Raw genomic sequence first — 13915 nt, 5'->3', positions numbered from 1 at the left:
CAAAGTCTAATTTTTTTTTTCTGAAATGAATGAAGCAGGATGGGATACATACATTATAGCGTAGAACTACACTAAAATTAACAGGAAACAGCTGGGAATTGACCCAGAATAATGAGTTAATCTGAGGATAAAATTGTTGTAAGTGAAACATCCTAGAAAAATGACATTCTCTTTCAAAATATATTTGAAAGAAAATATAATCTGGAAAAGTGATTCAAAGGAAAAAAGAAAAATGTAGCGACTAGAATCAAAGGTACAAGAATCTAAGAAGATGGCCATCAACTGGGGAATGGCTGAAAGTACTGTGAAACACATGTAAATACTACGATATATTATTGTGTTTTAAGAGTGAAGTGATCAGAGTTTAAGTAGACTTGAAGGACTTTGAAGATTAAGTAAAGGGCATACTTAAATCCCCTTCCTGCTATCCTCACATGACATCATTTTCTCCCTGTTTCAGGGGAAATATTTCATATTTCAAATATGGGCAACTATGTACTTATTGGTCAAGTTCAATTTCTTCTGTAGTTCTCTCGTTTAGAATGTAAGATCCTCAGCCAATGAGGATGAGGGTTAGTGATGGGAAGAGATAATTGCATTAGGGATTAAAAGTGTTAACCCTGCCCCAGAAGGTGCTTCCTCCCTTCCATTGTCTGCTCTAAGGGTGGGACGCCCTTCTCTCAAGAATGTATAATAAACTTTGCTTTGCTTCTAAAAAAAATAATTAAAAAAAAAAAAAGAGTGAAGTGAGCAGAACCTGAAGAAAAAATTATACAAGAGCATCAATATTTGAAATGAAACAATTCCGGAAGATTTAGAAACTCTGATCAATATAATGGTAAATGATGTGTCCAGATGATCAGTAATGAAATATGTTATGCAATTCATGAAAGGATGGGCACAAATTGTAGACATACAGTTTGGGACATGGACACTGGGCATGTATTTGTTTTGATTGCTTTGCTTATTCCTTGCTTTTCTATCTTTTTAAGTGTGTGAGAGAGAATGGCAGGAAGAAAAGTAGTTAGTGACTATAAAGCTTAAAGAAAGTCATGTCAGCATTTTAAAAAATGTGCATGAGAGAAGAGGAAGAAATTTGGAAAGAAGCACAAAGGGGACCATTTGAAGGTAAAATTTGCAAGTGATTATATCCGTAAAAAATAGAATAGAGGCTACTAGTTTCACACACATTTCTCTTTTTTATCTTAAATTATTAAGTATTCATTAGATATACGATGAGATGATATTTTTTACTTTTGTTGCTTAACTTTGGATTAAACTACATACTTATATACATATACACATATGTGTATATATATACATATATATATATAATGTACATATATATGCACACATGTGCTAACACAAAAATTCAATGATCAGCTCTCTTGAGCCAATGGGAGCAGGCCACAGAAAGTGATCCAGGTTGTAAGTTTAAATCTTTTGTCTTTTGGGATGTCATATTCCAAGCTTTCCCTTCCTCAAAAGTAGAAATTGTAAAGTCTTAGGAGACTTCCCAGATTTTCAAAAGAGAAGAGGAACTGCTACCCCCTGTGGGGCCTTGAACAACATATTTAACCTTTCTAGGTCTCACTTTTCTTCTTCTGTGAACTGGGATGACTGGTGTAATCAACAAATTACATATACAAGCAGAAAATTTTAGTTTTTCCTGTTTTTTTTTTCATCTAACCAGCTTTTCCATGGTCAATGGAAATAGGCTTCAGGCCACTCTTTGGAAGGTGGAAGGAAGTGAGGAGTCTTTGCTAAAGAGAATTTAGGAGATTTCCAGAGAAGCCCCCTCTTTAAAGGAACAGGTTTAATTGTTTGTAAATGTCCACCATTTGGCCTTGTATGTCTCGTAGGATATACTAGGAATACTATTAACGTAGTCATTAATGTAGTCATGTGTTAGGAAATTTTTTGGATCAAAATTAGGATCCCATCTCTGATTTAGTATAAAGGTCTTATCAGTTAAGACCTGGGATCACTGCAACCTTAATTCCAAAGTCTACAAGCAATTAACTTGTATGACAAGGCAACAAGTTATGGCAGAGACTGACATAATTAGAAAGTTTGTTGATCCTGGAAAGGGGAATCCTGGGACTCTACTACTTTGGTGGGGGGGGGGGGAAACCTGAATTACTTGCAGGCTGGAAGTCACATCCTAGAGATTTTCTGTAATCTTTCAATTCTTGTCGAAACACATTTTCCATTCCCATAATTCCTTTGTTTAGTTAAAATACAAACTCATGGCTATCTGAAAATTCATATGGTAGGTTAATTCCATATATAGTTTTTACAAGCAATGAACTAGTCATAAATTAAGAAAAAAATCAGTGTGTATAATGGATATGGTTTTATATATTGTCTTGTCAATCGAAACTGTCCCTTTTTCTAACAAATGACAATACCCAACGATCTAAAGCCTTCTTTGAAAAAATCCACAGGACTTCAGCCTTCCAAGGTAGCTATAGGAAGCATACAATGGGCTTTGCTGAAATACTTTATGACCCAGGGTTTCTCTTTTTCACTGAGAAAATAACAGTCCTGACACAATCTGCACTTTATCCTTCTTTCCTGTGTCCAGGCAGCTGGTGGCTCAGTAGATAGAACTCTGGGCCTGGAGTTAGAAGACCTGAGTTGAAATCTTGCTTTAAATCACATCCAAGCTATATGAGCTTGGTCAAGTCACTTAAGCTTTGTATGTCTCAATTTGTTTTTTTTCTAAAATGGGGATTATAATAGTACCAACCATTCAAGATTGTTGTGAGGACCAAATGGAAGAGTATTTGTCAAGTCTTTTGCAAATCTTAAAGTGCTGAGGAAATGCTGGCTATTACTTTATTATCTATATGACTGAGGACCCATCCGGATGGTGGGATTGCTTCAGATGACTGGCATGGGCAGTATAAAATTACGTAGGCTTATTATGTACTGAGTCATCTTACAAGCACATTCTGCCACGATCATCCGGCCTCAAATGGATATTTCTCAGTGAAATGTTCCAGAGGTATAGGAGACTGATCCCCAAACATCTGTTCTATGCTTTTCATATTCTTCACATTAAAATCCCATAAAAACTATTGACAAAAAAGTAATTTAAGTTTAATTGTGTCTATGTAGCTTTCAATTTTAGCTGCTCCTCAAATCCTTTCTTGTTTCCCCCTAATCCTAATGGGTTCCCTCTGAGATGATCTCCTCATTATTCTTTCTAGAGCTTGTTGGTACATTACTATTGGAACCTGGTTGTCCCCTCAGTTAGAAGGTAGCTCCTCAAGGGCAGAGATTTTGTTTGGGCATTCTAGGGGCTCAGCAGGGTTCTTGGCACAAAGTGGGTGCTTAATAAATGTTGATTGATTGTTTGTGTTAAAGTATCTGAGTTGGGACCCAAATCACTGGTTGTGCTTCCTCCTGTCAGCCTAAGTGAGCCAAGCTCATCAAACAATTCCAGTCTAAAAGTCATTGAGTTGGTCTGTTTTCCATGCTAAGATGGTGAAATTTGTGGAATTAAGATTCTGGGAAATAAAGCTGGTGTGGGATAGATTTTGTACAAGGCGTGCCCTTTGGGATTCCATGCCTCTGAGTATTTTCTGAAACTTTTTGCAGTTTCCTATGACATTAAGGAGAATCCTGTCTTCTCTAATAGATGTGAGAATCAAGATGGGGAATTGTGGGAGGAGTTCTTACAGTGTAACCCTAAGTTCTGGTTTTTAGGGTGAAATTTAGCAAGTTGAGTGAAGCTTATCAATTGGAACTAATGTTGAGATTGTTCCCCAGATTTAGAGGAGAAATCTCCCACAAGATTTCTTCAGTTAGAAGTGCTTTGAATGCTGCCATCATTCTTAGCCAGTCACAGAGCAGAGTCACCGGATTCTCCTCGATGAATACTTTGATCAGTGACACAGGTTTTAGTTAAACTGGCCATAAAATCTGTCTTTGACTTTGAGGCTCTTGTCTCTCACAGAGTTTTCCACAGGCATTCACAGATCCTGGAACCCATGTCTCCTGCTGTAGTGTTGTCATGTTAAAGTGTGAGAAATGAGGGTTGAGAGATCCCCTAACAGCAATGGGGTCCCCCTTGGATGGTCCCCAATGAATACAGGCTGGAGGCCTGTGGCAAGAATGGGTTCATTTACACTAAGAAAACTCAGTGGGCAAAATCCTGTTAGGATATTTTTACAAAGATTTTAGCAAAGATGGGTTTACAATGAGAAGATCTGACTTCTCAATGGGCTGGCTTTCCTGATTAGGAATTGACAGCAATGGATTGACAGGTTCCTGGTTCTACCGGGGTTTGCCCTGGTCCTGAGGCGGGAGCAGTTCAAGGGACTAATCTTCAACTCAATAGCGGAGCAGTTCAAGGGACCAGTCCTTAATTCAATAGAGGGTGGTGATTATGCCCCTAGCCAAGATCTCCAACTGAATGAGACTACCTATCTGGGAGGTTCCTTTATGAATGGGTGGGCCCCGGTTTGAGTCTCAGGAGCACCCTTCCCCCAAAGATAAAAGGGGATACAGATTGCATCAGTAGCAGAAGGATCAAGTGCTGGAGCCATGATGGTGGATGAGAAAAGGCCCTAGTGAGGCTTGATGAATGACCTCTGGAATGATGGGGGAGGGAGGCTGCTTGATTTTTGCTCAAAATCGCATCCCTAAGTCAGTCTAGACATGGCTAAGGAGGCCAAAATAAATCCCTTTGTCATCTCCTCCCTGCACCTCTCATTTCCAAGCGAGACTTTGACTCCTGCCAGGAGGGAAGCAGCAGGTTAAACATTGTGAGTCTATGGAAAATGCCTTTTAATTGCAAACGCCTGCTCTCTATCCCTCAGTGGGCAAAGAGAGCCCCAAGCTACCTAAGGAAGGCTGGGCTCCCTTCCCTCCAGATACCAATTCCACAATGAATACTCTCAGCCAATAGCAAAGAACCATTTATCCAGGTGTATGACACCACAGAACTCAGAGAAGGGATCCATGCGAGCACCTGGGGCAGGTAACCCAGGGAAGGTCTTTCTCCCCCTGAGGAGGAGGTGGCTCAGCTCAGCCAGAAGAAGGAGCGCTGGGTCTCAGCCAAGGGGAAATTCCCCCAGGGAGCCAGTGGAGATGGGCAGCTCCTGTCCTGGGTGCTTCTTCCTGGGAGGGGCTGCAATGGGGCCTTTCTCCAGCAGCTGGATGCAAGAAGAGCGGAGGTCTCTTCTCCCCCTCCACTGACTCCACTCACATCTCCCCCACCAGGGCCATGGAGCAAAATCTGGACCTTTGAGGAGAGAATCCGGACCTCCCCCCTTGGGTGAAGGGCGCCCTCTGGGGGCACAGGTGGTCATGGGCAAGGGGCACATTTAGCATCTGAGACAAGAGCCTCAAGCTGTGATGAAGGCCAGCTACAGGTGGAAGCGAGGGCAGCTCCTTTAGAGGAGGTTGACTCTGGTCTCCTCAGGAACCCAGGGGTGCAAATGCCTTCTTGTGCACCTCAGGAAGCCGGGTCTGCAACTGCAGGCAGCAGACGTGAGGAGAGCTCGAGGCAGAGAGGGTTTGTGGGCTGGGCCAGCTGAGGGAAGGCTTGTCCTGGGCGTGGGGAATGTGATTTGGGAGAGGTCGTGGGGGGAAGCAGGGGTCCTGCTGCTGGGCAGGGTGGGCTTAGGGCCCCAGAGCCATGATGGCCAAAGGCATGCAGGAGGAGGCTCAGGTGGATTGCTCCTGCCATACCCTTGATGGGGATGGTGTGGACACTCGCCACCAAATGATGAGATTGGTGTAGACCCCCCAAATGCTGGGCCCTTCCTCTGGGTGTGGGCAGAACTCTGGGAGTCTTTGGGATCCGCGCCTTCAGTGCCCCCCAGCTCTGCCTTCCCTTGTGTCAGAAGGTGCAGGAGCTCCCCCTGGGCGTCCCTTGGAGCTATTCCAGGCTTCAGCCAGCAGGACCCCCAGGAGGATGAGCACCAGCCCGGCCAGACTGAGGCGGATGACGTTGCCCACCGTGTGATCCTGGGCTGCAGGATCTGGGAGGAGGAGAGAAGTCACTGGGAGAGGGACAAGACCCCCAGATCTCAGGCCCCCATCAGTAGGATTTCCACCCCAAGCTCAGCCCCAGTCCCTATTCCTAGTGTGGGAGTCTTGGTCACTCTCTAGCTGGGAACCTTACAAGGTGCTAAGTCCCGGTTGTCTAAATAACATGGTACTCAACAGTTCTCTAGTTCAGAGTTCACACCTTTCACACCTTTAAAAGAGCATATAAAGCACAAGCACTGGAAACTTCAGGAGATTCGGGGCCAAAGAGGACTTTGGGAGGTTCACAACTAGGAATCACTTCCAGGAGATTCTCAAGCCCACCCACAAGCCCGCTGTCTGGGAGGAGGCGGCAGATTCATTCCAACTTCCGCCTTTGCGCTGGCTGGAGACATTGGGAGGACAAGAGGCTGAAGCTGGTGGAGACAGAGGACAAGCAGCAAGAGCTCTAGGAACCAAGGAGAGAGATAGGCCTCTAAGAAAGCCAACTGGGGCCAAGGAAGGAGATAAGCCTTGAAGGAGAAAATAAAGGTTTGGACTTTAACTCCTGGCTGCATTTGAGGTGATTATTGAAACTGAACTGAAGTCAAGGCTGCCGCCAGAAGCTCCCCTAGAAACCTGCTCCCAGAGAACGATTCTAATTTAGAGAAGAGAACATTACAGGAGCCTGGGGATGGGGCTGAGGGGGCGCCCTGGGAGAGAAGCCTGAGACAGGGGCTGAGGCAGCCTCCCCCCTTCTCCTCCCCCTCAGGGCTTCCTCTCCAGGTCCCTCTTTTTGCCCTCACTTCCTCTCCTCCCCTTCATTCTTTATCTCCTGCCATATTAGCAACAACTTGGTGAAGGGGTAGAACATGAAGTTTGTGGTGAGGAAGACCTGAGGTTGGATCTTACCTCAGACACTTCCTCTCTGTGTGACCTGAGCAGGCCTCCATCTCTCTCTGCCTCAGTTTCCTCATCTGGAAAATGGGACTAAGAAAATACCTGCCCTCCAGGGCTGATGGATCCAGTGAGCTAATGATGTCAAAGCACTTAAAGGGCTTTGTACAGTGATTATACAGTCACTATCAGTGTCAGCAGGCTTTTGCAGATAATATCTAAGCCCAGTCCCAGCTGCCATTGTGACTGGGAGAAGACCTCAAACCGGGCAGCTGTGTGCAAGGACAGACAGAGCAGGGGGCAGGGGATGTCTGGGGCGGCCCGGCGGGGAGGGCAGGGAGGCAGTGGGAAGGAAAGTCTGCTCCCGGAAGGGAAGCCTGCCAGAGTCTTGAAGGGAACCGAGGAAGTCAGGGTGGAGAATTTCAGGCAAGAAGCCCAGCTGGTACAAAGGTCTGGAAGTGGGAGATGGTGTGAGGAACTAGGAATAAGGAGCCCCCAGTGCAAGGGAGGAGAAGTATGCTCAGGGAGTCTCCAGTAAGAGCAGGGGGGCACAGTCCTGTGTGGGAGAGCTGAGGATCCTGGAAGTGACTGGCACACGGAGGGGGTAAGGGGGAGGGCTTCTGGGTATTCCCCTGCCCTCTTTCTGTGGCTATACCCCAGTTCTTCTCTGGCCTCCTCAACCCCCTTTCCTGGGACCCAGGAGACATATGGGGGACCAGCAGAAGTGGGCGGTGGGAGATGGTGAGGGAGGCTAGAGGGCCAGGGAGCAGAGGCCCGAGGGTCTGCATTGTCTGAGCCCTACCCATTACTCAGACCCTCCCTGCTCTGAAGCTCACCCCCCAGTCCTTCTGGCCCCCGGGGACCCCTGGGAGAGGGCCCTGAGCAGGCAGCGTGGTGCCCGGACTAGGGAGGGAGCTTAGGAGGGCTGGGAGGAAGGGGGTGGGGTCTCTCACCTGTGACCCTGAGCTCCAGGGGGTCACTGGGGGCTGACCACTCATGGGGGGCGTGGCTCTGAAAGCTGTAGCAGCGGTACATCCCTCCGTGGGCAGAGGTCACAGCAGGGATGGAGACATTGGCCAGAGAGCCCCGTCCATGGGTGCTCGAGGCCTGGGTGACCTGTGCTCCGTCCTTGTACAGGACAAACCGGTCATGGAACAGCTGGGAATAGCACTGGAGGGTCACATTGTGTCCCAGGGTCACCGTGGAGTTGGGCCAGGCTGACAGAGAGGGTGGATAATATACGCCTGGGGGAAACAGAGGCAGAGGTTAGGGCTCTAAGGCTTCTCTTTCAGGGTGGGGCAGATCTGGCTGCTGGGGGCGGGGTTGGCCTGGGCCTACCTAGACCCCAGCCTGGGGCTGAAGGAAGAAGGGAAATCTCCCAGCTTTCTCATTTCCCAGTAGAAGAATGATCTTGGGAACCTTGGGCGGAAAAAGGAAAGTGGGTAGGGAGAGACAGAGACAGAGACAGAGACAGAGACAGAGACAGAGATAGAAATACACAGAGAGAGGGAAAGACAGAGAGAGAGGGAGAGAAGAAGAAAAAGAGAAGAAGACAAAGAGCGACACATGTATATACACACAGACAGAGAGTCAGAGACAGAAGAAAAACAGAGAAACAGGAACACACACAAAGACAAAGACATACAGAGAGAGACACAAGGAAGGAGAAAAAGAGATGGAGGAAGACAATCACGAGACAGAGAAAAGATAAATAAACGGGGAATGGGGGTGAGGAGATGGGAGACTTCTTCCTTGGCCGGGGGCTGTGAGCGCTTGCTCATAGAATCTCTTCACGGGGCGGAGCAGGGGCCGAGTTAAGGCCTGTTGTGACCCGTGTGGGCTGGCTATCGCCCCCAAAGCAGAGGTGGCTCTCACTGGGGACCCTGGGCACGTCCTGGGAAGTGGGATGGCTGGGATTCCCCATTCCCTTCTACCCTGACTCTCTACAGAGACTCCTGGAGCTAAGCAGAAGAGACCCCCCCCCCCTTGTTTAGGAATGGGATAAGGAAGGGCACAGAGCAGCAGCAGGCCCCTCTACTCTGCTCTGCCTTTGGGAGGGTCAGGGCTGGGAGGGGGAGATGTCCCATCAGCCCTGTGCCCCCTCCCCGGGGAACCACCAGCTCTGTCTGGGCTCCTGGGCCCCAAGGAGTGGCTCCGCTCTGCCCCAGAATGGGACCTGACTGAGGCAGCTGGAGGTGCAGAGGCCAGAGCTCTTATCCTGGAGTCAGGAGTTCAAATCCAGACTCAGACACTTTCCAGCAAGGTGATCCTGGATTAGTCACTTCCTCTGTATTTGCCTCAGTTTTCCCATCTGTAAGATGGGGGTAGCATCCACCTGGCAGAATTATTGTGAGGATCTCCTGAGACAATAATATAAAATGTTTGGCACACAGTAGGTGCTGCATAAATGCTGATTCCCTTCCCCCACTTCTAGCCCCAGGGCAGAGCAGAGGCAGGGACAGGGTGGAGGAGGGAAGGGCAGGGTCAGACGGCAGCTTGGGACCAGGCTGGGCTGGGGAGGAGCTCAGGGGCTGCCGGGACCCTGCACCGGCCCTGCCTGAGGCAGAGGGACCTGGGCTTCCTCACCTGTGGCCACCAGCTCCAGGGGGTCACTGCGCTCTGACCAGCGGGATGCTGTTCTGTAGCGGCAGGAGTAGTTCCCTGCATCTTTTAGTGTCATCCGTGGGATGGAAAACTCGACCTCAGCTTCCTCTGACCGCACGTAGGTGATAGGTTTTAATTCGTGTCCCAGGTCTTTCTCCAGAAGGTATTCAGCAGCCCCCAGTGACCCCCGGCACTTGAAGGTCACCGTGCTCCCTAGGGGCCCCAGTGAGCCATTCTCTGCCCTGAGGGAGGGTCTGGGGAGCGGGCCTGGAAGGGAATGAGAGCTGTCAGCTCCGGGGGATCTCCCTGCTCTGGGCCCCCCCAAACCGGGTCCCCCCTTCAAGCCCTGCCAGGGCAGCCCAGACCACCCCCACCTCCCTCCCCGGGGGAGCTGTCTGCTGTGGGGGGAAGGACTCACCCGCCTGCGCCCTCATCCTGTGGCCCAGACACAGCCCTGGCAGAGAGGAGCCTGATTACTGTGGGTCAGCGCCCACACCCTCCCCGCCCAGCACCCCCGGAGCAAGGAGGCAGAGCCGGCTCAGGGACCCCCCGGGCCTCCAGCTCCCCCCTCCCCCATCTTGCTGGCTGAACCTGGGGCTCTTAAAGTCCCCTCCATTGTGGGGCTTCTTAGGACTCACCGAGGCACAGCAGGGCAGAGAGAAGGGGGCGCATGGTGGTCCCAATGGGAGAGGGGACTGATGGCTGACCAGGACATGAACTGAGATGTGACCAGGGCTGGTCCTGCTCTGAGGTTCCCAAATTCTGCGAAAGTTCACTTCCCCTTCCTTTTTGCGGGTGCTGCCTCCTTGTTGGCCCCATGCTGTGGGGAGGGGTGGTGGGGAGCAGTCACCTTGTGTCAGATGGAACAATTCTTGCTTTTTTGGTGCTGATTCAGGCTCCAGAACCTGGGAAAGATGCCCAGAGAAGCATGAGTTGTGAGCCTCACAGGGCCCCTCCCACACCTCTCCCAATTGGCAGGTGCTGGGCTCCCTAGGGGTTCCATGAATCTGACCCTGGACCCCAGACTAGATCTGGCCCTCAGCCTGAACTCTGCACCCAATCCTTTCTCTTTGAGGCTGGGCTCAATCCCCAGCCCAGCAGAGCCTTCCTGGATTCTGGTCGCCAAGGGGTTAAAGCTAAACCTCCAAATAAGGGGCTGACAGATGGGCTGCTTGGGGATCTGTATCTTAGGGCCCAGGGGTGTCTGTTCAGGAGTTTTCCCTAGAACCTGTTGGCTCCAGCACATCCTCAGGCCTGCCTGGGCCTCTGCCTTCTGTGGATGGGAGCTCTGGGACTCCCTCTCCCAGCTTGTCCCCAGACGGGAGGGTCAGGTCCCAGGACACGATTGCTGCTCCACTGGATGTGTGGAGTGCTGAGCGAGGAGCAGCTCCTCTGGCGTGAGGGCTGTTCATCTCCCTTTAGGCTTTACCTGTCAGCCAGTTCCTACCTGTGGCTCCAGAAAGCTGTAGCACCCACTGTCACCACACAAAGTAAAACCATCCTGGAAGAACCATGTTAAGGGAGACGTCTGATATGTCTCAAACCTGTGAAACTTTGCGTGGCAGCATGGGAGGATGAACATAACTTGTTCCGCAGGCCACGAAGAAGGGTAAAGCAGGCTCAGTGAGAGCTTACAGCTGGCTCAGACAGGGGAGGGACCATGAGCATCCATTGCATCCCAGACCACCACCAGCCATCCTGACTTTTGTCCTCTGAACTCTGGAAAAGAGTGAAACTGAGACTTGGGGCAGCTCTGCCTCATGTAAATCCATCAGCCACAAGTTACTGGTTATCAGGCCTTTTGAGAATGGAGCACCAAAAACTGCTTCTCTGAAACCAGTGTTTATGAGCCCCCACCTGGTGTGTTCCCATAAATCATTCAGACAGTTGCTATTTCCCCAATGTCAATTGTAAAAGTGAACATTGATTTAAATTCTACTTTTAAAACAGTCCATCCATCACAAGTACATAATCTCCTTGCCTTTGTAACTTCCCCCTTCCCATTTGTTCCTGAAAAAGTAAAGCTCAGGCTTTTCTTTTGTCATTGTCTCCACCTTTTACTCAGGTGGTTCTCAGTTCTATTATTTTAGTTTGTAGCTCCACTCTGGGCAGCTGAGTGGAACATTAATAAGTGCTTTTTACAAATATCGTCTAGTTTGATTGTCAAATTATACCAGAGGGTTGGTACTATTATCTGCCAATAAACATTTATCAAGCACCAACTAATCATCATACACCGTGCTAATCAAATGGGGGTTAAAAAAGGGGTCAAAAGCCCATCTTTGTTTTCAAGATTTCCTTCTACTGGGAGGAACAATATGCTAATAAAATTATACAAACACAGATGAATAGGAAGTAGTCAAGAGGGGGAAGTAACTAGACTAATGTGGGATCAGAAAAATAAGGATTCTATCTGGGATACGAGGCTATGGGACTGTACCAAGAGGCACTACCGAGGCCACCTCAACCTTTGGTGCGCAATAAGTTTTCTGCCATGTTACAGAAACACTCTTGATGAGCGAGGAGCAATGATTTGTCATCATGGGAACAGGTGAGCCTGGGGGTCACAGCCAATGGCTCATGAGCAGGGATGCTTTAACGGGGTCTCTCACCTGTGAGGGAGCTGCTGAATTGCTGGATTAACTCTCCTCCCATTGGTAGACACCATGCATACACAAAGCCCATGAGCTGCTTCTTCAAATGGTGATTGGGGATTGCCTACTGTTCATGCACTGATCAGACTTGCAAAAATGTCTATCAACAAGGGTGTGCTTCATAACAAACTGGAGCTCTTTTCACACTATAAGTCTCCCACCTCATTCATCTCACCTCTGAGATCAAAGGGCTCATAGGGGTTGAGCTCTAAGATGGCTGCAACAACTAGCTCCAGGGAACAGGACCAGGAATTTAGAATGCTGCCAGAGGGATCACTTCACAGTCAAGCACTACCACATGGACAAGACAACCTCTGAGAGAACTGCAGAGGGAGAGCCCAGTGAACCGTGCTGTTTCCGGACCAGGCAGAGTGGGGTGGAGATGGTCAAGCAACCTAATGGGGCAGAAAATAGGCACCCTACTCCCTTCAGACAGATAAGCATATGTCGGGACTATATATAAATGTATAAAAGAGCAGGGATGCACAATTCAATTAGGAGATATTAGGACATTCCTGGACACTGCTTACAAAGTTTCTCCATGGTTACTAAGGAGGGCTGTTATAATTATGAGAGATGGATTGTATTGGCGAACAGCTCATTGCCTTTTGATAAACAATGCCCAGGAGAAATTAAAAAAAAAAGTCATTTTGTTTATGTATAATTTCATTAAACAAAACCTAAAATCAGAACCAGAAAATGAGGTCAGGAAGGTTACAGTTTGAGCACAGACCGGGCCATCTCTTAGCAGTAGATGTCCCTCTCCTGTAATGTCCGGGCTAGCTTTCTGGAGATCTTCTGAATGGGCCTTCTCAGCAGAATACTCACCATGAGGATAGTCAGGAACAGAATCTAAAGTCTTTATTGTCTCCTTCACAGTCTGTTTACTCTGACTGACTGTCCCTGTTCTCTCAGCCTTTAAACACGCTATTACAATTATATCATTACAGCATACTGAGTATATGCCGACTAGAGTGATTATATCATTATATCATACTGGATATATGTGAACTAGAGAACCATTATCTCATTAATTCCACTGAGTTAACACCTTATTATAAGTATCCTGATTTCAAGTATACTTCTCCAGAGTTCTGATCCTCTAAACTCTCCTGAGCCTGAGGAGGATGATATTGAATGGCCTCCACCCCCTCAACCCCCCCCCACCACCTTAAGCCCTGCCTTATTTTTGTGTCTATCTGGACCTACAGTCTTTTAAAGGCTATCCTAATGTAAAACCCAAAAATGAAATAAGAACTGAGAAAAGCAGGATCAGAATTATAAAACAAAGACCACGGCGACACTTAGTGGACAAAAAGCAAAAGATAATCAGTAATATTCTTTACCTTCACTTCAAAAAGTTTTGCAACAGGCTAGAGATCAAGGAAAAGACACAGAGGGGTGGGAAGAATTATATCCTGTTATAGAGGAAGATGACCCTTTTAACCCAGAGCAGAGAAGATGCACACATGAACCACTTCCCTTTAAAGTTCTAACCCAGATTAAGGACTCTTCATAAATATGGGCCCATAGCACCTTTTGTTATGTTACAACTTGAAACAATGTCATGGGCAATTTTATGCCCCAATGATTGGAAAGCACTTGCAGGGGCAGTGTTCTAGGCCAAGCAGTATTCTAGATGTCAGAATTTTTATAACAGACTAGGCTGATTGCCACTCAGGTTGCTCCAGGAGCAACCATGAAGTTATACTTTGAGCAGCTTAGTGATCCTGGGGCTCATGTGGACACTGGAGCTCAAATTCATTTTACTGAAGAGA

The 13915-nt window shown here is 48.1% G+C and overlaps 1 protein-coding gene across 1 annotated transcript; it reads right to left on the bottom strand.

Moving 5' to 3' along the window:
* Positions 1 to 5704: 5704 nt before the first annotated feature.
* Positions 5705 to 10449, bottom strand: LOC141565075 (leukocyte immunoglobulin-like receptor subfamily A member 5). Its single transcript, XM_074308098.1, is given in 6 exon segments — positions 5705 to 5996; positions 7833 to 8123; positions 9466 to 9750; positions 9902 to 9937; positions 10122 to 10176; positions 10178 to 10449. Coding segments are annotated over 6 exon segments (861 nt in total). The 5' UTR covers positions 10199 to 10449; the 3' UTR covers positions 5705 to 5823.
* Positions 10450 to 13915: the final 3466 nt, after the last annotated feature.

Source organism: Sminthopsis crassicaudata, chromosome 3 (genome assembly GCF_048593235.1).
Source record: "Sminthopsis crassicaudata isolate SCR6 chromosome 3, ASM4859323v1, whole genome shotgun sequence".
Lineage (NCBI taxonomy): Eukaryota > Metazoa > Chordata > Mammalia > Dasyuromorphia > Dasyuridae > Sminthopsis > Sminthopsis crassicaudata.
The sequence above is the reverse complement of the archived record's forward strand: the minus strand, read 5'-3'. Positions and strand labels throughout refer to the sequence as shown.